We start from the raw sequence: 22,866 nt of genomic DNA, 5'->3' as shown, positions 1-22,866 counted from the left end.
TCGCCCCGAGGCATTGAACCGGACAATGCTAAGATCAAGGCTGTCACCATGTGGGACCCTCCCGACTCTCGTAAAGCACTGCAGCGGTTCCTGGGATTCGCCAACTTTTACAGGCGATTCATCCGGGGCTTTGGCCAAGTGGCCGCACCGCTCACTGCGTTGACCGCCACCAAGAGCCCGTTCTCCTGGAACTCCCTTGCACAGGTAGCCTTTGATAAACTTAAGTCCCGATTTGTCTCTGCACCTGTGCTCTGTCTTCCAGATCCCAATCGGCAGTTTATTGTCGAGGTCGAGGCGTCCGATGTCGGAGTAGGAGCAGTCTTGTCCCAGCGTGCCGAGCATGATGGGAAGGTGCATCCCTGCGCCTTCTTCTCCCATCGCCACAGCCCTGCTGAACGGAACTATGATATCGGTAACAGAGAGCTGCTGGTGGTACGTCTGGCATTGGGGGAATGGCGCCATTGGCTGGAAGGAACGACGCAGCCCTTCTTGGTCTGGACGGACCACAAGAACCTCGAGTATGTCCGTTCAGCCAAGCGGTTGAACGCACGGCAGGCCCGCTGGGCACTGTTCTTTGGCCGGTTAAATTTCACCCTGTCATACCGGCCTGGGTCTAATATTAAGCCAGACGCCCTCTCCCACCTGTTCGAGGACTCGGACCGGGTGAGATCTTTCGATCCTATCCTCCCCGAGGGGAGGGTCATCGGATCCCTGGTCTGGGAGATCAAGAGGCGGGTAGAGGTGACCGGTCGCAGGGTGCAAATGCCAGGAAAGTGTCTGGCGGGTCATCTTTTTGTTCCCGTTTTGCTGCGTCCGGAGGTCCTCCAGTGGTGTCATTCGTCCAGGTTGGTCGGCCATTCATGAATCAAGGGAACCCTGGCTTCCGTGAATCAGCGGTTTTGGTGGCCATTGGTCTCCAACGATGTCAGACAGTTTGTGTTGGCTTGCCCTGTCTGTGCGCAAAACAAGACCGCCCGCCACCCTCCCGCAGGTCTGCTCCATCCCCTTCCCACCCCCTCCCGGCCTTGGTCTCACATCGCCCTGGATTTTGTGACTGGTCTTCCCCTGTCGAGCGGACACACTGTAATTCTCACAGTGGTGGACCGCTCTCCAATGCGGCCCATTTCATCCCTCTTCCCAAGCTTCCGTCCACCCGAGAGATGTCTCAACTGATGGTGGACCATGGCTTCCGCCTACATGGCCTTCCGGTTGACGTCGTGTCCGATAGGGGTCCTCAGTTCATCTCTCGGTTTTGGAAAGAATTCTGTCGTCAGATCTGGGCCTCAGCGAGTCTGTCGTCAGGTTATCACCCTCAGACCAATGGGCAATGCGAGCGAGCCAACCAGGAGCTGGGACGAAGGCTCCGCTGTCTGACATCTAGTAATCCCGGTTCCTGGAGCCAACAGCTCTCTTGGGTGGAATACGCTCACAACTCCCTCCCCGTCTCAGCCACAGGTATGTCCCCGTTTGAGTGTTCTCTCGGATACCAACCTCCTCTGTTTCCTTCCAAGGAACTCGACGCTGTGGTTCCCTCAGCTCTGGCCTTTGTCCGACGATGCCACCGGATCTGGACGAAGGCCAGAGAGGTTTTGGCCAGAACCACGCTGAGAACCAAGGCAGCGGCAGACCGCCACCGGATCTCTCCTCCCACCTAAGTGTGTGGTCAACGGGTATGGCTCTCCACCAAGGACCTGCCTCTCCGGGTGCCTTCTCGTAAGCTGGCACCCAGGTTCATTGGGCCATTCCGGATCACCAAGGTGGTTAACCCAGTGGCCGTACGTCTCAAGCTTCCCCCCAACCTTGGTCGAGTCCACCCTGTAATCCATGTATCCAGGGTCAAGCCGGCAGTCACCTCCCCTCTCAACCCAGCCAGTTCTCGGGCCACCCCTCCCCCCCCCGCGGCTGGTGGACGGTGTCCAGGTCTATACGGTAAGAAGACTCCTGGACATCCGCCGTCGCGGCCGGGGCGTTCAGTATTTGGTGGACTGGGAGGGCTATGGCGCAGAAGAAAGGTCGTGGATTCCCTCGCGGGATGTGCTGGACCGGTCGCTGATCGTGGACTTCCACCGGAGATGAGGTGAGCCCCCCCTTAAGTGCCTAGGGACGCTGGTGGGGGGAGGGTACTGTTACGGTCTGGTCGGGACATCATCTGGCACAGGGATTGTTTTGATTTTGTCAAGCACGTGGCTGTCACCGAGCTTTCGGCTGACCTCGTGCTTGTGTCTGCGTCATTCGCCCCACCCTCGTGTTGTCTGTATGACTTCTCCTGCACTGGTGTTTTTCCACTCTGTGTTCACACGCCTGTTGGCGCTTCACTCATTAGACATTATCGTTTCCTTAATTACGTCGAGCACGTGGCTGTCATCGAGCTTTCGGCTGACATTATCGTTTCCTTAATTACCCCACACCTGGTTATGATCTCCTCGTTACGTTCTCTTTATAACTCCCTCAGTGTTTCTTGTCCGGTGTCTGTTCGTTGTATGTATTTCAGCTCAGACTGCCCCAGGTATAGCTGCGGCTTGCCTGTAGAAGCCTTAAACTAAAAACCTCTTGTCAAGTTTACCTACCTTAGCCAAGTCTTGTCTTGTCTCAGTTTAAAAGCACTTACCTTCCTTGCTCTCCTCGCTCTGTCTTCTGCTCTGTTCCCTTCAGCAGCTTGCATCGGCGCTCCGGTCAGTGGTCATCTCAACGAGAGGTCTTCCCGTGGGTGGACTCTCCAGCTACTCCTTCAGGCGCAACTTTTCCCCTCTCGGTCTACGCGGACTCCGAGTCGAGTGAGGTCACCAGGCGCTACCGCCCAACTCTCAGCACCGGCAGCCTATCCTCGACTCTCCTCGCTGACTTTTGGCTCCTCCGGAGGGAAACGCTTGCAACCTGTTTTGTTGTTACATTTCTCCCTGTCTTCGTCAGTGTAAATAAAGACTCTGTTTTTTCCGCCCGCACTTGGGTCTCCCGTGGTTCTGTCATGACAACAAAGAAAAGATTTGACGTTCATACAATGGGTCTTTTAAGATAATTTGAGAGAATGCAAGTATCCAATGGATATAAAGTTAGTCTTAAGTCGTCAGCAAAACTAATTCATTAAAAATCTTGAAGAATCTAAACAACAACTAGTTGAACTCCATTACAATACATGTTATTATGACTACCTGTTCAATCAAGTTCAACTTAAATCCAATATAGCATTAATAATCACAGTGTTTTCATATTGCAACAAAGGGTTTGCATTGCATTGCATTTATGCCACCTCTCTGTATACCCCTCAATGTCTGCATTACTTCATATTCCCCCAGGACAAAAATTATTATTAGATCTAGCTTGGTCTAATTATGGAATTTAATCTTAGACATGTCAGGTCCATTTTTCTTGCAGAAGATCACTAGGGATGTATCAGCAAATTCATTTAATAATAAAATTTCTCTTTTTATTTTATGGGCGTCATGCCCATTCAAAGAGAATGCAAAAATGCCCCCTCAGATTTTTGACCAGTCAGTTTTGCTTGCAACCTCCAAATGACAAGTTAGGCATCAATTAATCAGTTGCACTATTCTATAGGAAGACCCTATATCAGTACTGAGCTGCACCTTCGTCCTCTTTGGTAGATTTTAGCCGTTTTGATCATGTAAAGGAGCTTAACATTTATCAATCAGGCGACAGACGCAACATCGCTAGCTAATGATGTAATCAGCTCATTTCCCAAAAAACAAAATAGTTGACAGTGAAAATGCTGGGTGGCTAGTGTAACAGAGACCAGCGAGACAGAGCTGTGCAAGTAAACCAGACTCCCTGACTTGCTGTACAAGAGTTGCTGTAGTGACAGACGCTTAGCTTCCTTGTAAAAGCGCTCGTCTCCCATTCCGGACAGGCGCTGCTTCGAGACCAGTTTCAGTCTCAACTCAACTCAACTTTATTTATATAGCACTTTTTACAATTTTCATTGTTACAAAGCAGCTGTACATGAGACATATTGACTATAAGCAAAACAATTGTAGTTGTACCTGTAAAAATAAGAAAAAGGTGAAAACACAGAAGACAGACATACCCACATACAAAACACTCCACACACACAATATGCACACGTACTAACACACATAGACATAGACACACACACACATGGACGCGCACTCACGCACAGTGAGAGCACACATTTTAGATAAAGGAGAGAGAAGCACAGGTCAAATATAACAGACTATAAATTCCTATATGCAATATTAATTAAAACTTTAAAATTCTAAAGTTTTTGGAAAACCACTAGCCACAGTATATTTAGAAAAGGCCAATGAAAATTGGCGAATGAAATTTGCATGCCGGGCTCCTCCCCGGATGTCCGGGTATAAGAGGGAAGCCGGCGTGCTCATTCATTCACCTTTGGTCTGAGGAGCCTAAAGCATCCTCCCCCGACCGCTGGGGTGGGCGGCCAGAGTTGTGGCATGAGGGACACAATGTCTCGTTCCCTCCATCAGGGAACCGAGGTTACATCCGTAACCAAGACGTTCCCTTTCTGTCGGTCTCTCTGCGTTGTGTCGAACCGACAGATGGGGTTCGTCCTTGAGAACCAATCGCTTCCGACTTCTCTAGAAAAGGCCAATGAAAATTGGCGAATGAAATTTGCATGCCGGGCTCCTCCCCGGATGTCCGGGTATAAGAGGGAAGCCGGCGTGCTCATTCATTCACCTTTGGTCTGAGGAGCCTAAAGCATCCTCCCCCGACCGCTGGGGTGGGCGGCCAGAGTTGTGGCATGAGGGACACAATGTCTCGTTCCCTCCATCAGGGAACCGAGGTTACATCCGTAACCAAGACGTTCCCTTTCTGTCGGTCTCTCTGCGTTGTGTCGAACCGACAGAATGGGGTTCCTATGGAAAACGCCACAGCACTGAGCCGCGTCACAATCTCTGCGGAGCGACGTTGACTGGTCTGGGCGAGTCAGACGAACACGCTAACGCGAAATTATGACCCTCCAGTGGAGAGGAAGGGGGACCCAGAGCTTTACACAAAGTTGGGAAGCCCCTGTCACCGGCCGTCACGGGCGGAGGCCTAGTTCTCTAAATGGCGAGAAGCTGCCCAGCACCGTACGGGCCACTGGGTAAGCATTATTCCCCCTGGGGGAAAAACGCTGCAGAGGCCACTATCTACCGTAGGGAGGAATTAGTGGAGACACCACATGGTCTCACCATCAGGGGAGAACTCATGGGAAGAATGTGTGGATTGCAGGAGTTAACCGCAAGGTGGGAGTCCACCTGGGGAGGTCATGGGTTGCCAAGGTGGGACCCATTCATGAGGATGCATCAGACGGAACAGCCCATGGAGGGGGGGGGTTACTACGTCTGGAGCACTAGGTCCGGTTAGAGCCATCTGGGAGATAACTCAACTGTTCCCCGGCCTAAGGGGGCAGGGCTGCTCTGCCTAGCCTGTCCCCTGGAAAGGTGCTTAGTGATGGATGGAATGCCTGTTCTTTACCAAGTGGGGGAAAGAGGGGAGGCGTAATAGCCGCTGATCCCCCTAAGGAAGGGGGAAGGGCTTTCGCAGGCGTACGCCCTACCAGCTGCCGGTCCCACACCTTGCCAGGATGCGGGCTGACACCGGTTCCGCGCGTAGGTATTAGATCCTCACGGAGTTGTTGGGCATAGCCCAACCCGCAGCTCTGCAGATGTCTGCCAGAAAGGCGCCCTGAGCCAGTGCCCATGAGGGGTGTGCCTCACTCCCAACGGGCAGGGCAAAATGAGATCGGTATGCCCTAACGAGGGCATCCACGATCCAGTGCGCCAGCCTCTGTTTGGAGACAGCCCTCCCTTCTGCTGACCTCCGAAACAGACAAAGAGCTGCTCAGAGCTTCTGGGCTCTGCGTGCGGTCCAAGTAGAGGCGCAGTGCGCGTACTGGACACAACACGGAAAGGTTGGGTCTTCCTCCCTGGTGGGGAGCGCCTGCAAGTTCACCACCTGGTCTCTCGAAAGAGTGGAGGGAACTTTGGGCACGTAGCCGGGGCGGGGTCTCAAGATAACGTGAGAATCCCGGCCCCGAGTTCTAGGCAATCTGTGGACACGGAGGGTGCTTGCAGATCCCCTACCCTCTTGGAAGTGAACGCCATGCAGAAAGCCGTCTTTATCAAGACTGAGAAAGAGCGGCAACCCCGAGAGGCTCGAAGGGGGCGGGGCCTCTTGAGGCCCGCCACCTAGGTCGCAAGAGGGTACGGAGCGCGGATAAGGTGGTCACCATCTCGCACCCTTTAGGAACCTAATGACCAGGTCGTGCTGTCCCAGAGGCTACCCAGCACTTGCGTCATGATGAGCGGCCGTAGCGGCTAAATACATTCACAGTGTGGAGGGGGAGAGGTTACTCCCCAGTCTCTCTTGAGGAAGGGACAGCTCGTACCCGACCGAGCAACTCCGCGGGTCTTCTCGCCGAGAAGAGCACCAGGACGAGAAGAGGCGCCACCTATGGGCGTATAGCTGCCCAGTGGCCGAAGCCCTAGCCTGAGTGACGTCCCAACCAGACCGGGGGTGGGTCACTCAGGATCTCCTCGTCCCGTCCAGACATGGAGACCAAGTTTTGCATGGGATGCCGTAACGTGCCCCTTCCCCTGGGGAAGCAGTTCGCCAGGGGGAGCGGCCACGGGGGACATGTTGTCAGAGCCATATCTCCGAGAACCAAGTCCTGGTTAGGCCAAAAGGGGCGTAACTAGTACCACTTGATGCTCCTCTTCCCTGGCCTTGCACAGGACCTGTGCACTGAGGCTCACTGGGGGGAAGCGTACTTCCGCTTGTCCCGCGGCCAGCTGTGCGCAAGGGCATCTGTGCCAAGGGTTGCCTCGGACAGGGACAACCAAAGCGGACAATGGGTGGAGTCCGAGGAGGCAACAGGACCACCTGTGCCTGGCCGAACCTCTCCCAAATGAGCTGGCTGCGCGGGGATGGAGTTGCCACTCCTCGCAAGGCGTCGACTGACGAGAGAGCGCATCGGCTGTCTGGTTCAGGATGCCTGGGATGTGTGTGGCTCGCAGGGAACTGATCACCTGCTGACTACAAAGGAGGAGGCGCCGGGCGAGTCATGTTAGCTGCCGTGAGCGAATGCCAATGATATACGTCACAGCAGCTGTGCTGTCCGACCGGACCAGCACGTGCTTGCCCTGCACGAGAGGTAGTAGCCTCCTCAATGCAAGTAGCACAACCAACAACTCTTGTTCCGTTGAACATCTCGGCTGGTGAGACGGGCTCGATCACTCCCTTCACCAGAAGGGTGGCGACCTCCGCCCGAAGTACGGGAACATCCTAGCCTCTGACTGAGGTATATCGGATGCCCTGAAACTTGGCGGGCGTGAGGCGACTGGATCGCGTAGCCGAGACGGATCGTCTTCCCTAGCCAGCCTGACACCCTGGGAAGCCGGACAGGCTCCTAGAAATGAGACGGGGACTGAAGGTACGATCTTTTTCATCGTCCCCCCGGGGGGTGGTTCGATGGCTAGCAGTACGGATTCCTTGCCGGGGGAGGTCCCCCGGGGAGGAGATCGGCTCTGCTGTTTTTCCTGCCTGGCGACTGCGCAGCTCAACTGACTGAGAGTGCTGAGGGCTGGTGTTTATACTCGACATTGCGCTTCGCCATGACGCAACGTCGAGTTTGCCGTTCACCGTCGTGCAGAGGGTGGGAGCGGCTGTGATAACCCAGAGAGAGAGGAAACTCTCTTTTGAGAGTAAGTGGGCGCTAGCCCCACGGAGGGGGCCAGCAAATGGAGAGACGGGGCAGGATCCGTCCCTATCCGACTTCCCAGCGATGTGGCTGGGGTCGGGCCTAATGGTAGCCTCGATCCCCCTGAGGTCTTCCCATGAAGGCAGCATCGCCGCGGCTGCTGATGGGGCGATGGTCTCCTCTTCGCTGTCTCCTCCAGGAGAAGCCGCCTGAGTGTGGGCCCAGAGCTGGAGGGCGTCGAAGAGGACCAGGGCTGCTGGGAAGCAGACAGTGCACGGGACTCGATGGCCGAGGCAGCCGAGTCGCAGCACGGAGGACTGCTTCTTTACCCCCCGACGGGAGCGGGGCCGCTGCGGCTCGACAGTAACACCAACCAGCCCCCCCCCCCTTGTGAGACGGGTGCGTCGAGAAAGCGGACCTTCTCAGCGTTACTCATCTGCGCAAGGATCGGCCAGAGGAGTTTCTCATGGACCACAAGTGTGGACATCGTCCGACCCAGGGTCCGTGTGGTCACCTTGGTCGCCCGTAGAGCGAGGTCGGTGGCGGCGCGGAGTTCCTGCATAAGCGCTGGGTCGGTCTTACCCTCGTGGAGCTCTCTCAACGCCCTGGCCTGGCAGGAGCCATAGCGTGGAGAGAGGAGGCAGCTTGGTCCGCCGCAATGTAAGCTCTCGACACCAGAGATGCCGAGACACCACATGCTTTGGACGGGAGTCTAGGTCGAGCCCCCCCCAGGTGGCCGCCGCCTATGGGCACGAGTGCACCGCGTCGGCATACTCCACCTGGGGGAGAACAACGTATCCTCCAGCTGTCTCAACCTCGAGGGAAGAGAGGGTGACCGAACTTTGTTTGACATGAAACGTGCCAGAAAGGGGGCGTTCCAGGTCCTACTAAGTTCCTCATGCACTTCTGGTAAACACGGCACTGGGGGTGGGCGCCCGAGGTGCCATGTAGCCAGCCGCGAGTGCCGGGAGAGGCAGTGCGGGCATTGCAACCCAACACTCACGGCGGCCCGGGAAAGCATGGCTGACACTTCGACGTCCGCTTCTTCCTGGGCTCGACCCCCCGAGGGAGGGAGCCCGAGGAATCGTCGGAGTCGGATGGCAGTACGTCACCCCCCGATGCTGCAAGAGACACCTCATCATCACGCATCGTGTCCGAATACGTGATTGAGGAATAAGACGGCGGACCGTCTCCTGGGGAACGGTCAGACGAGCGAGACGAGGTGTGAACGGTCCGTGAGCCAGTGGTTATTGCTCACAGTAATCCTCATATCACCCTCGCTGCTTGCCGTAGCGGACGGCAGGGCCGTAGTCCTGCCGCCACGGAACGGGGAGCAAACGAGATGGTGGCTGAGTCCCGTGGGAACACAGCCACCCGTGACGCAACGTCTGAATCATCACCGCCCGCAGTGCGGGCAGGACGTATCCACGACGTCTGCCCCAGCGTACTGGAAGCAGGCATCATGTCCGTCCCCCTCCTCGATGAGTGTGTTGCAGACACACGAGAAATTTGAAAAAGTTCAAGAGAAATTTGCTCTTTTAGAAAGGAAATTTGCTTGAACACCTCCGGAACTGCCGAGACGCCCAGGGGAGAGTCACTGCAGGAAGGGACCGTCCGCTGTCCACGTCGTAGATTCCAGCATAAAAATGATCACCAAAGATCGTAGAGAAGCTCATCAGATGCGTAGGCTCTGAAGAACAAAAGGTGAATGAATGAGCACGCCGGCTTCCCTCTTATACCCGGACATCCGGGGAGGAGCCCGGCATGCAAATTTCATTTGCCAATTTTCATTGGCCTTTTCTAAATACTCAGACGATGATAGGTTCTCAAGACAAACCCCATTCTGTCGGTTCGACACAACGTCGAGAGACCGACAGAAAGGGAACTGGGTGTGATATATCAAAACAGAGCCTGGTTGGTTTGAAAAGTGAATTTCTTTAACATGCAACAATAAACCATGCACAATAAAAAAGAACATTCTGAGGCTAAGAAACATTATGATGTTAAAGATTCTGAACTATTTCTAAGTTCCTAATCAAAGCTTATTTTGTAACATTGACCATGTTAACTTCAGATAACTTTCAGATTTACTTCAATTGAATCACAAGATGTTCTTTGGAATATTCTCAAGTCCTGCTGTGATACAACAGATCATCAGGTTTTGCACCAACTTGTGGTTTCTATCCCAGCCATTACATGCCACATACTAAGAAACTAAAAGAAAAGGTAATAACTGTCATGTTGTTAATACAATTTATAATTGGTAATTTATTATCAGAAACAAACAGATTTAAAATTTAGCCCAAAATAAATTTTCATACATAGTCTCAGAATTTAATATTTCATTGACGGACTTCTAAATTCCTTTTGCAATACCGTAGCAGATGCATCAGCCTTCGCCATCAAAACTGGCATATAAACAAACTGACAAATCTTTTTCTTTCCAGACCCCTAAAAGCTCTAGCTGATGCCAGACAAGTATAATGGAATCTTGCTCTTGAACACTGGCTACAGAAAACACCAGGTGCAGGAATTATGATTTGCCTCCCTCACATGTACTATAAGGTGCAGCACTCTGCCTTTCCTCTTCAACAAAAACCCCGGCAGAATTTGTGAGCACTAAGGAAATAAGTCTAACAAAGAAGTCACCCATAATCTAAAGGCAAGTTTCCATTTCTATCGCATGCAGAACCGGGATATAAAGCGACACAGTCGGACATAAACATGTACACACGTTCACCAGATGTTAAATTCATGCTCTGGCTTTCCTGTAATCTGTGTGTGTGTGTGTGTGTGTGCGTGCGTGCGTGCGTGCGTGCGTGCGTGTGTGTGCGCGTGCGTGTGCGTGTGTGTGTGTAGTGTACTTACCAGCTATCCTCTCTCAACTGCACCATTGCCTCTGTGAACACGAGCTAATGTCTCCTGCATGCCTGTGTGTGTATGTGTGTGTCGAGCCTGATTTCTCTGGGTCCTTCTTAACCCTCCCCAACTGGTACAGAACCCTCCACTGCTCAAGGAACAGCCCACCAGATGCAGTGTCACATGCAATGCCACATTGAGCATTTCCACATGGCAAAACGCATGCACAAATCACACAAGCAAACATCGTTATATGCAAATAAGAATAATTTCTGCATACCAAATCTTAAAGAAGCTCTGTGTTTTTGCCCAGATGTTTGTTTATCCCTGAGCTGGGTGCCCATTACAAATCTTCCCGGACAATAGAGCAAGTCAAGCAGAAGCTGGAGCTAACCTCTACCCATCAACCCATCACTCAATCCGCCTCACTTCTCCTGTATCTCTCACTATCCAACCAAGCCCTGACCCTCCCATCCGCCCTTCACCGGGAGGCATTTGCTGAGTGACATCACTCCGAGGATTTCCTTTTGTTCCGCAGATAGATCACTTCTCTCCCTCAGATACACACAGCGCTGCGTGCTATTTTTAGAAGCAGAGGGGGAAAAAACGCAGCCTGACTGCAAAGCGGCTGGTTTCTACACTGAGAAAATGCGGTAAAAATGGAGCCCTAAGTAGCTTTGCATTACCGTAAAACAAGGGGCTTTTCCCACAAGAAATAACAATTTCATCGGAGATCTCGTAAATCTAATTTAATCTTGATTATTTCTTTAAAGTGACATGGAGAAAAGATCACAACAATGTCTCAGCTTTGTGTTCAATTTTTGTTTTACAAGAACGCATTCATAGTATACTCAAAGGAAACAGAGCTGACATCTCAAGAACATTCCTGACCAAAAAGCAACCCCAAGGAAATAACACTGTGATAGCACCAGAGCCACAGCATGTAACTCTTCAGCTTTTGATTTGTGGCCATCCAATTAAAACAAACTGCAGAAAAAGAACACCATTTCTTAAAAGAAAGCCTTAACACAACCCTTTCAATAATTTATAAGAATAATGAGCATCTGCTGTTTTCCCAGGCAGCGGGTGATTTCTTTTAGAGGAAAAAACAAGACATGATGTTAAGCATGTGCATAAAAAATGGGTTTGCTCAACTAACTCGATGCTAAACAACGTGTCAGCGATCAAATCTTGCAAACCTCACTCAGCGGAGTATGCAAGGTCTCCTCTGCTAAGAATAACTCCTTGTTCTCATCAGAGCTTTCTCCACTGCTGTTTCTATTTATAGCTGTGCCCAGGGAGCCAGTCGGCTGTTTTTAGATGTGACCGCAGTCACTACTCTTCAGCAGGTTTGATCTCGGCTGACGTCCCCTGCTTGTTTACATGCTCTCACAAACGCAGATGCTTTCTTTCATATTTAAACATGACAGAACTATTATTATTAAAAACTTTATAATGGTTTACACATTTAGAGCAGTTTTGTTCCAGGGTGGCATCTTTGTTGTAACAAATATTAATGTTGTAATGTCAAAAATGTTTTGATGGACAACAGTGTGCAACATAACGTGTGGTAACATATGTTATATAAAAGTTATAAATTACATGCATAACTATATGCATAATATTCAAGTATAACGCAAATGCAATTTTATGCAATTTAATACATTTTCATTGGTAACGATCTCTAAAAATAATAAACAGGCTTGGATATTTATATCTCAATCATGTAATCAAGCTCAGTGACTCTGTAGCAAACACAGACCTCACCACACCAACACTCTATTTTCATGGACGCCCCCATATAGCTTGTCATTTCATTCTTCATTCTATTAAATATATTATTTAGTACTTTGTGGACATTTCTAAACAAGACATTAGTTTTAAAAATTAGCAGTCACAATTGTGGTTGCTTACCGTGAAACTGTTGTTGACATTCTTTGTGCTTGATTCTGCAACACTGGCATCTGACAGATCCACTTCATCAAAAATAAGAGACTGTGAAAACGAAAAGAGAGAGAAGGGTAAACATGGTTGATCACAGTGATAAAACCACATTAGTTTTTATATACAACAGTAGAGATAATCAGATATTATATAAAAAAGAAACAATGATGCTAAATACTATACTGTTGAGATGCCATGAAAATGAGCTTATTGATATATTCCTTAAGAGATGCCCTGATATGGGTGAACATTATATGGATTTTTAAAATGAATTGCAGAAAGCTGGTTGTGTCTTTGTCCTCTTTATACATTCTGCAATGTCAGTCAGTGCAGTGGTAATACCAAAAACTTACAAGCAAGGTGGACATTATAATGTCAGTATTTACAGTAAAGTGGCTTCAAAAGTATTTGAACATTCAAGACACACTGAAACTATATACATGTGGCTTTAAAATTTTTTTTGATAAAAACATATAAAACAAAGTGCCATTTATTGTGAATAAAAAGCAAGACAGAAAATACTTTTGTTAGTAGATATTCACAAGTAATTTGACTACATAAACTATATACTTTGGTTACTTTGCGAGGGTACCTGTGTTAACCTGACAGGAACTGAAATCATACATTCACTAAAATTCACCCTGACGCTAGCTGGTTAAAGGAACAGTTCACCCAAAAATGAAAATTATGTCTTCATTTACTCACACTCAAGTTGTTCCAAATCTGTATATATTTTTTGTTGAGATGAACACAGAGATAGATTTTTGGAAGAATGCTTGTAACAAACCCTTGCCACCATTGACTACCATAGTAGGAAAAAGGCTTTATAAATTTCTTTGTTCAGTTGAACACAAAATAAGATATTTTGAAGAATGTAGAAAAAACAGTTCTGGGGCACTTTTGACTACCATTGTAATTTTTCCCACTATATAATGTAAAAAATTGCTGTTAAAAAACGTAATGTTTTCTGTTAAAACGGTAATGTACTGCAGAAAGCAATGCATTCTGGGCAATATTTTGTGTTAGCAACTGCTGTTATTTTACAAGCCATTTTCAACAGTAATCTGCAGTATTTATGCATTACAGTTTTTACTGTTTTACGCAATGCATTGTTCACTTTGTTTTTGAAGAAGCAAAATGGCGCTGATGTTTCACATGAGTTTGAGTATGAGTTTGTGGTTCCCATGACTGGGATATACGTGGAAAATAGATAAACACAAATTTAAGAGGAGAAGAGAGATATTTGAATCTGACTGTAGTGAGGAGCATGCTGTTTTAAAACTGGACTGAATTTGAGTACAATCGGTGTTTGCGGCTCTCATGATTGGAATATATGTGGAAAACTTTGTAATGACTCGAATGCGGAAAACAGAAAAAAACTATTTTAAGAGAAGAGAGGTATTTGAAACTGACTGCATGCAGCGAGGAGTGTGTTTTAAAAATGGACCGGTGACTGTGATGAGCAGCACCTGACACAAACTTGTCCGTGGCACTTATGAAATTTCAAATCCCATGAGAAATCTTTGAAATGGACTGCAGCAAGGAGTGGTTCTTTTAAAACTAGACTTTTTGGTCGGAGAGGTTTCTCACATCCAAATCACTCGAGATCATGGTGACTGATGAGCTGGAGCTGGAAATGAACGATGAAATGGCACTTGAGAGTGTTTATAAGTGAGTGATTTGGGAACCAGATCATGAGGATACATCAGACGGAACCGCCCTGCTGGGGAGGTTACTTCGTGTGGGACACTAGGTCCGGTGATGGATGGAATGCCTATTCTTCGCCCGGTGGGGGAAGAAGGGAGGCGGAAATAGCACATTGACCCACCTAGGAGGGGGAAGGCGCTTTCGCAGGTGTACGCCCTACCAGCCTCAACTGTTGGCAAGACTCAGGCTGACACCGGTTCCACGCGGAGGCTGTAGAACCTCGCGAAGGTATTGGGCGTAGCCCAACCCGCAGCTCTGCATGTGTATGCATATGTATAGAGAGGTTGCCCTGCGCCAGTGCCCACAGCGGGTGGAGTATGCCCTCACTGCCAGCGGGCACGGGCGGCCTGGGATCGGTATGCCGTAGCGAAGCGATCCAGTGCGCCAATCTCTGTTTGGAGACAGCTCTCACCTATTGCTGATCTCCAAAACAGACAAAGAACTGCCCAGAGCTCCTAAAGCTCTGCGTGCAGTCCAAGTAGAGGTGCAGCACGCTTGCTGGACACAACACGGATGGGGTTCAGTCTTCCTCCCCAGTGGGGAGCGCCTGCAAGTTCACCACCTGGTCCTGAAAGGGAGTGGTGGGCACTTTGGGCACGTAGCCAGGCTGGGATCTCAGGGTAACGTGAGAGTCTCCAGGCCCAAACTCTAGGCAATCAGTGGACATGGAGAATGCTTGTAGATCCCCTGCCCTCTTGACGGAGGCAAGCGGCACCAGGGGAGCCGTCTTCATCATAAGAGAAAGAGCGGCATCTCCCAGGGGCTCGAAGGGGGGCCTCTGGAGGCCGCCAGGACCATTCGAGGTCCCAAGAGGGTACGGAGCCCCAAAGACTTCCCAGCAACTGGTTCATGATGAGCGGCATTGGCGACTACATACACTTCAGTGTGGAAGGGGAGAGATTACTCTCGAGTCTCTCTTGTAGGAAGGACAACCCATTCCCGATCGAGCAACTCCGCGGGTCTTGGCGTCGAGAAGAGCACCAGGACGAGAAGAGGTGCAACTTAAAGACGTATAGCCACCTAGTGGCTAGCCTGAGTGATGATCTCAACCACCACCCCCCCGGTAGGCCACTCAGGTTCTCCTCGTTCCATCCAGGAGCCAGACATGGACCAGAGGTCTGGCTCGGATGCCACAACGTGCCCTTCCCCTGCAAAAGAAGGTCGTTCTTCAGGGAAATCGGCCAGGGGGAGCTGTCATCAGGAGCATTAGCTCCGAGAACCAAGTACGGTTGGGCCAGTAAGGCGCAACTCGTAGCACTTGATGCTCCTCTAACCTGACCTTGACCAGGAGCTGTGCAATGAGGCTCACTGGGGGGGAAGGCGTTCTTCTGCTTGCCCCGTGGCCAGCTGTGTGCTAGGGCATCCATGCCGAGGGGGGCCTCGGGCAGGGAGTACGATAGCGGGCAATGGGTGATGTCCAGGGAGGTGAACAGGTATACCTGTGCCTGCCCGAACTGCACCCAATGAGCTGGACTGCGCGGGTGGTGGAGTCGCCGCTCTCCGCGAGGCGTCGACTGACGAGAGAGCGCGTAGGCTGTCTGGTTCAGGTGTGGCTGGCAGGGACTTCGTCACCTGTTGACTCCACCGGAGGAGGTGTCAGGCGAGTTGTGGTAACTGTCGTGAGCGAATGCCACCCCGATGGTTAATATACGCCACGGTAGTTATGCTGTCCGACCGGACCAGCACGTGCTTGTCCTGCACGAGAGGTTGCGTCCTCTTCAGCCAGAGGTGTCTCTCCTGGACCACTAGTGTGGACATCGTCTGATCCACCTTGATCGCCCGTAGGGTGAGGTCGGTGGCGGCGCGAAGTTCCTGCACAAGCCCTCGGGTCGGTTTTACCCTCGAGGAGCTCTTCAACACCTCGGCCTGCAGGATGGCCATGGCGTGCAGAGCAGAGGCAGCTTGGCCAGCGGCAGTGTAAGCCCTCGACACCAGAGATGCCGAAAGCTAACCTGCCTTGGGGGGGAGGCAGAGTCGACCTCCCCAGGTGGCCGCCGTCTACGGGCATAAAACACCGCGACTGCATGCTCCAACTGGGGCACGTCGACGTAGCCCCTAGATGCCCCCCCTCAAGGGAAGCAGGCCGCCGCACAAATCTCCGCTATAGACACACCGCTAGACCAAGCCCAAGTAGAGGCGACACCTCTAGCAGAGTGGGCTCAACTCACGTGGGGCTTTGAAGGCCCAAGGAAGAATATGCTAGCGCGATAGCCTCAACTATCCATTTAGAAAGTCTCTGCTTCGTGACCGGAGACCCTTTGGTGCGGTCACCGAAGCAAACAAAGAGCTGTTCCGAGCGCCTGAAGGGGGCGGAACGCTCGATGTAAACCTTCAGTGCTATGACGGGGCAGAGCAGGTTAAGCTCGTTTAACGAGGTTGTTCTTTCCCACCGTTTGGCCTGCTATAAGGGCGTGGGAAGCCGCAATGGCTGCCACATAGACCTTGAGCGTGGAAGGGGAACGACCCTTATCCAACAGCTCCTGCAGGAAGGACAGTATCAACAATATGTCGCAAGATTCCGGGTCAATACCGCGGGCTGTACACCAGGTGGAAAAGACAGACCACTTAAGGCTATAGAGTCATCTCGTGGACGGAGCTCTAGCCTGAGAGATAGTATTCATGACACTCTCCGGGAGGACCGTAGGCTCCCATCGAGAGGCCAGAGGTGCAGAGCCGACAGCTCGGGCTGGGGGTGACAAATCGCGTTGCCTGCCTGTGAGAGGAGGTCCCGTCTCAGGGGAATAGGCCACGGGGCTGCTACGAGCAGCTGAGACAGATAAGCGAACCAAGGCTGGTTCGTCCAGAATGGGGCTACGAACAGCACCTTGTGTGCCTGATCTATGATCTGCCTGATCGTCTGCGAGATGAGAGCAAGCGGGAGAAAGGCATAGAGGAGTCGATTGCGGCATTTGTGGGCCAATGCGTCCCTGCTCTTTGAAATGTAAGTTGGGCAATGAGTTTTGTCTTCTGAGGCAAAGAGGTCGACCTCTGCCCTGCCGAAGATCTCCCAGATGGTCTGAACCATAAGAGGGTGGAGCGTCCATTCCTCCAAGATAACATATCTGCTCCCTGGTTCAGCCTGAACGGCACGTGAGTTGCCCTTAGTGAGCACAGATTGAACTGGGCCCATTCCAAGAGGCGAAGTACCAGGGGGAAAAGGCGCCTTGAAGAGAGGCCTCCTTGGTGATTTATGTAGGACACCACCGTCAAACTGTCCGACCGGACTAAGACGTGGCGTCCCCGTAGGACCAGCAGAAAATTGTGAAGGGCCAGCCATACTGCCTGCATCTATAGGGAGTTGATGTGCAAGCCTCTTTCCCGTTCCAGCCAGTGGCCCAAAAGCTGGCATGCCATCGCACAGAGCCCGCCAACCTGTGTTGGAGGCATCTGTCGTGACTACCATTAGTCTTGCATGTGGTGCCCAGGGGCACACCCTGCTCTAGCCAGAGGGGATCCCTCCAAGGAGCTAGGGTAGTGAGGCAGACTCGATCCACTCAGACAGGTAAGCGTCCGAGACGCCAAGCTTATGGCGGAACTCTCGGTTTCAGCCAGTACTGAAAAGTGGTCGCATGCGAAGGATGCCTAGCTACAGTACTGGAGACGCGAAGGCCATGAGACCCAGCATTCTCTGAAACGCCTTCATGGGGCGTGAAGTCCCAAGCTCGAAAGAGGTCGCGAGCCGCCGAATAGCCAGTGCGCGTTGTGGAGCAAGCCTGGCTGTCATTCGGGTAGAGTCGAAGACTGCTCCCAGGAACGAAATTCGTTGGCTGGGAGACAGAGCGCTCTTGGCGAAGTTGATCCTGAGCCCCAGGCAGTTTAAGTGGCTGAGGAGAAGGGACCTGTGGGACCGTAGCTCGTCCTCTGACTGTGCTAGAATGAGCCAATCGCTGAGTTAGTTTAGAACGCGGATTCCCTTCTGTCTGAGAGGGGATAGAGCCGCGTTCATGCACTTCGTGAACGTGTGAGGAGCTAGGGACAGCCCGAATGGAAGGACCGTGTATTGGTAAGCAACCCTCTCGTAGGCGAATCTCAAGAATCGTCTGTGATGGGGGGCTATCTGGATGTGGAAGTACGCGTCTTTAAGATCCAGGGAGAAGAACCAGTCCCCTGGGCATATTTGCGAGAGGATCTGCTTCAAAGTAGTCATTCTGAAACGCCGTTTCATGAGGGCACGGTTCAGATGTCTGAGATCGAGGATAGGGCAGTGACCGCCATCCTTTTTGGGCACGAGGAAGTAGCAGCTGTAGAAGCCCGACTCGGCCTGAGCTGGAGGAACCGTCTCTATGGCTCCTTTTCCCAGTAAGTTCATCACCTCTGTGTGCAGGACGTGAGTGTCTGCTTCCTGCACTTGAGTGTATAGCCTTGTGCTATTATCCCCAGAACCCAATCCGATACCCCGGGGATGGCCTGCTAGGCCCTGGCCCGTGTGGCAAGGGGTTGAATGTTTTGTGGGGGCAATCGGCCAGGTGGGGGTTTGATTCCCATGACAAGTGGAAGAGGAAGATTGCTCTTTTTCTGAAAAAGAAATAATTTTTATTATTTTTTTGCTATAACAGCGGGTTTCTGTGTGGGCGTTAGAATGGGTGCAACGTTCACAACAGGGCATAAAGACACAGTTTTGCTGGCACCCGGAATTGACCGAGGTGCATGGGTGTCAAAAAGAGCTCGCTTGGAGGGAGGTCCAGCCACGGCAAGCCCTGATTCCCTCCTCTTCCTCACCTGAGTCTCAGGGCGGTGCCTGAGGTGCAGGGTCCAGCGTGATATTGGGACGGGGTCCCTGGCGTTGAGGCTGAGGGAAGCGTTTTCCCGAGCAGGATCGCTGGCGGGTTTCCGCTTTCGGTGCCATCTGCGTAGCAGGGGGGGTGACTCTCACCAGCTGCTGTGTAGGCGCTGGCTTCTGGAGCCTGGTCGTTTCGGCAGGAAGTGTTTCATGGCCTGCAAAGATATCTGCGCAGCCGTGAAGTGTTCTGCGAAGCTCTCCGCCGCGGGTCCGAAGAGGCCCGTGGGAGAGATTGGAGCGTCGAGTAAGGGAACCTTGTCAGCTCCTTCTCTGTGAGCGTCAGCCATAAGTGGCGCTCGAGCACCACGAGACTGGCCATGGATCTTTCTATCGCCTGGGCCGTGGCCTTAGTGGCACGTAGAGCGAGATCGGTAGCACTCCGTAGCTCTCTGTAGGATGCCGGGTTGCTCCCAGACTCATCCATTCCCTGGAGGAGTTTTGCCTGGTAGACCTGGAGCACCGCCATGGAGTGAAGCGCTGAAGCCGCTTGGCTTCACGAGAAGGAGCATCCAGCGAGGGCCGAAGTCACTTTACACGGCTTAGACGGGTGGGTTACTTTCACCGTCCATCCGATGTTGGCGGGCGGACACAGGTGAGAGGCCAAAGACTCATCGAGGGGAGGCAGCCTCTCGTAACCTTTTTCCTCTGCGCCGTCAATCGAGGTGAGAGCAGAGGAAGAAGAGGGTCGTAGATGAGCTGAATAGGGGGCACATAGGTAAGTGACCTGGTAAGTTCCTCGTGAACTTCTGGGAAGAATGGTCAAGTCTCTGACGAGGGGCTTGACGGCGCCCCGGCAGGAACCACTCATCCAGGCGGCCACGAGCGGGATCTTCCGGAGAAGACCACTCCAAGCCCAGCTCATCCACAGCCTTGGCGAGTACCCGAAAGAGCTCGGCATCTATACCAGGCTTGGCTTCGCAGAGCTCCGCAGACGGCAGGGGGGCGGGGTCAAAAACTGAGCCCGACAGCTCCTCCTTGAAGCCGCTAACGACATGCAGTCATCTTCCTCGAATTTGCTTCCGCCAAACGAGATCATATCACTGGCGGTGGTCAAGAGATGCTGGTCAGGCTGGGAGAAGTGAACCGGCGAGTCATCTCTCTGTGGAGAAGGCGAGGCACACAGAGACGGCGTTAGGCTCGTCTTATCCAAGCGCTTAGATTCTCTACCCCTACCGGTTGCGAAGAAGAAAGCGGGAGGGCACGAGGGACGGGTTCGCTCTATGAAAAGAAAGCAATCCGCGAGTGCAGATGCTCTCGCAATGAGGGCATTTCGTCTCTTTATGTGCGTCTTCGGCGTGGGAAACCCCCAAGCATGAGACGCACTCGCCGTGGTTATCAGGAGCGTGCAGGAAAACCCTGCATGAGTGACAGGTATGGCGCGGAATTTGTAACAACGCCGCAGGAAATTTGCTCATGAAATTTTGCTCTTCTAGAGTCGCCGGATGGCGGCAGGGAAAAGACCGGCGCTGCTGAATAGCGAAGCCGCTAAGCAGGAGGTCGAATCCGCTGCACATCCTTTTCGACGGCGAAGCAGTCAGTCTCGAGTAGCGAAGGTAGAGTTGTCGCTGAAGGAGTAGAGATCTGAGGACACAGCGGAGATGTGTCTGCTTATATAGCCATAAGCCCTGTTGGTGGGCTCCATCGCCATAGGTCTGTGCAGCGTCGTTGCCATTGGTTTAAAGTTTTACTTTTCACAAACCAATGGTCATGCAGTATTCACTGCATTATTCGAAAAAGCTTCAGTCATCAGAGAAAAGGAGTATTCCCCATAGCGTCCTGCTACACAGTACGAGTGAAGTATCAATAGGGAAACAGTAGAGAGAAGTCTCTGGGAGAAGGGTAAGCACAGGCATATATTCTGTGTTTCCACGCGGTTTACAAAGCATCTTATTTTCCTTCACGATCGCCGGTAAAACGCCGCAAACTTGAAGCGTGACTGCAGGCGAGTCACCCCAAAACACATTACAAAGGCAAGCTCAAACGTTTTTATATACCTATGTTAACTTATCCGCTAACACAAGCTGCTGCATAACATGAAATGCAAGAAAACCAGCGCTGTCCTCTACAGATTATAGAAGTGATGAAGTGAGTCAAACTGTACATTCGAACCAAATATGTAACATGTTTGCATGACTAAAGAAATGTAATACAATTTAGAAAATATGTGAAAGCTATTTCTCATTCATTGCTGTCTCAAGCAAAGACAGTGCAGCTCTTTCTTCAAAGAGGCATGCCATGAGCCAATAGCCTTTGAGTGTGAGCCCTGTCAGAGCATTTCATTGGTTGAATGAACTGAATGAATACACCCTACTTAATGAGTCATTTGAGTCAAATGGGATTGAATGAACTGGAACATGTTGTTCATGGTCTAATATTCTGTGTTCCAACAATGCATATCTAATTACCAAAGGTGGACAGTAACGAAGTAAATTTACCTGAGTACTGTACTTAAGTACACTTTTTGAGTATCTGTACTTTACTTTAGTATTATTTTTTCTGAGTACTTGTACTTTAACTTCACTACATTCGAAAGACAAATATCATACTTTTTACTCCACTACATTTATAAAAAGGTCCAAAAGTAGAAAGTGGTTTCTATGCAGCGGGTTTTACTGTGTGCTCAATTTATCTGGTTTGCAATCTGCCAGGACCTTTTACTGTCAGTACCTGGATGGGAGACCTGCTGGGAAAGCTAGGTTGCTGCTGGAAGAGGTGTTAGTGAGACCAGCAGGGGGTGCTCACCCTGTGAGTGTGGTGGGCGTTCTGGCGTAATATGGCTGCCGTCGCATCATCCAGGTGGATGCTGCACACTGGTGGTGGTTGAGGTGATTCCCCTTCCATGTAAAGCGCTTTGAGTGTCTAGAAAAAGCGCTATATAAATGTAATGAATTATTAAATGTAATTAATTACTGTTGCCAAGTATTTCAGTTTTTCTAAGATCGCGGTTTTCCGGCAAGGTTTGAATGGCCAATTTGGCAGATTTCTTTTACGCAAATCTGGCAACTCTGGGATCTTCCCCGCTAAACTAATGTAAACGTAGGCGCTTGCTACACCGTTGATAGCACTCTAAAAAGGCAAATAGAACAATAAAAGACGAAAAAGGCACATGTTAAAGTGTGGTGTAATCATCTGTGGGTTACGATCAGTCACAGATCGTAGAAACATTGTCATGAAAATGATCGGCAACTTCTGATCTGCTGCTATATCATTTAAAGTGATTTGGAAATTAATGATGTTTTTACTGAAGTAACTATAGTTAAAGTATTCCTGTTGAAATAAAAACAATAGAACCCTGCCCAAAATACAACATAAAATGTAATGGATTTAATGGTTATAATGGGAATTGTACTATGGATACTTGTTGTCTACTTGTATGTGATGGATTCTATTGGTGGGATGGTAAATCCTATTGGAATAAACCCCAAAACACACTACAAAGAGGAATTTAATTTAAAAATATCATTCTAATTCAAAAATTCATTGTTGTTTTTTTAGCAGGGGTGGTATTTGCAGTAAAACCACAGTATCCACAAATTTACCATTTTCTATATATAGGAACCATACTCCAATTAATAATCTTTAGTAAAACCACAGCAACTAAACATACCATAGTTTCTTTATACTAGCTATAGTTTATGTTTGTAGTTAAATTATGGTACAATGGTAGAAATGGTAATAAATCCAACAAACACATGGCTTCTACACTTTACTATTTACAAGAACCTTACTACTTACTGGTAAATTGCTGCTAAAACTGGTAAAGGGAATATACAAAATAAAAAAAACACTTCTCATAAATACATACAGGCCTAGGGGGCTAATGAGGATAATTAGGCTAAATGATCATACAGGATTATATCTGAACTAAACATATATCTGCTAAACATATAAAGCT

The 22,866-nt window shown here is 50.5% G+C and overlaps 2 protein-coding genes across 2 annotated transcripts in view; one reads left to right on the top strand and one right to left on the bottom strand.

Moving 5' to 3' along the window:
* Positions 1-860: 860 nt before the first annotated feature.
* On the top strand, positions 861-3,016 carry LOC130555532 (uncharacterized). The gene is made up of 3 exons (XM_057335825.1): positions 861-1,302; positions 1,657-2,077; positions 2,653-3,016. Exons 1-3 carry the CDS (start codon positions 861-863, stop codon positions 3,014-3,016), a joined length of 1,227 nt encoding a protein of 408 aa, XP_057191808.1.
* Positions 3,017-12,276: 9,260 nt separating this feature from the next.
* The window catches only part of LOC130555531 (diacylglycerol kinase eta-like), a 37,533-nt gene continuing 26,943 nt past the window's right edge, over positions 12,277-22,866 (bottom strand). The window contains exons 5-6 of the mRNA XM_057335823.1: positions 12,455-12,535; positions 12,277-12,285 (exon numbers count right to left, since the gene is read on the bottom strand). Coding sequence (XP_057191806.1) covers positions 12,277-12,285; positions 12,455-12,535 — 90 coding nt within the window. The remainder of the gene's footprint in view (positions 12,286-12,454; positions 12,536-22,866) is intronic.

This window comes from Triplophysa rosa, linkage group LG6 (assembly GCF_024868665.1).
Source record: "Triplophysa rosa linkage group LG6, Trosa_1v2, whole genome shotgun sequence".
Classification (NCBI taxonomy): domain Eukaryota; kingdom Metazoa; phylum Chordata; class Actinopteri; order Cypriniformes; family Nemacheilidae; genus Triplophysa; species Triplophysa rosa.
Note: the sequence above shows the minus strand (reverse complement) of the source record. Positions and strands in the feature narration are given on the sequence as shown.

What these genes read in the sequence shown, in the direction of transcription:
- LOC130555532 (XM_057335825.1), top strand. Translation starts at nt 861, where the DNA reads ATGAATCAAGGGAACCCTGGCTTCCGTGAATCAGCGGTTTTGGTGGCC. An exon ending in CTCAGCGAGTCTGTCGTCAG is followed by an intron (nt 1,303 to 1,656) that starts GTTATCACCCTC and finishes CTCCCACCTAAG; the next exon opens with TGTGTGGTCAACGGGTATGG. An exon ending in GGACTTCCACCGGAGATGAG is followed by an intron (nt 2,078 to 2,652) that starts GTGAGCCCCCCC and finishes TGTTCCCTTCAG; the next exon opens with CAGCTTGCATCGGCGCTCCG.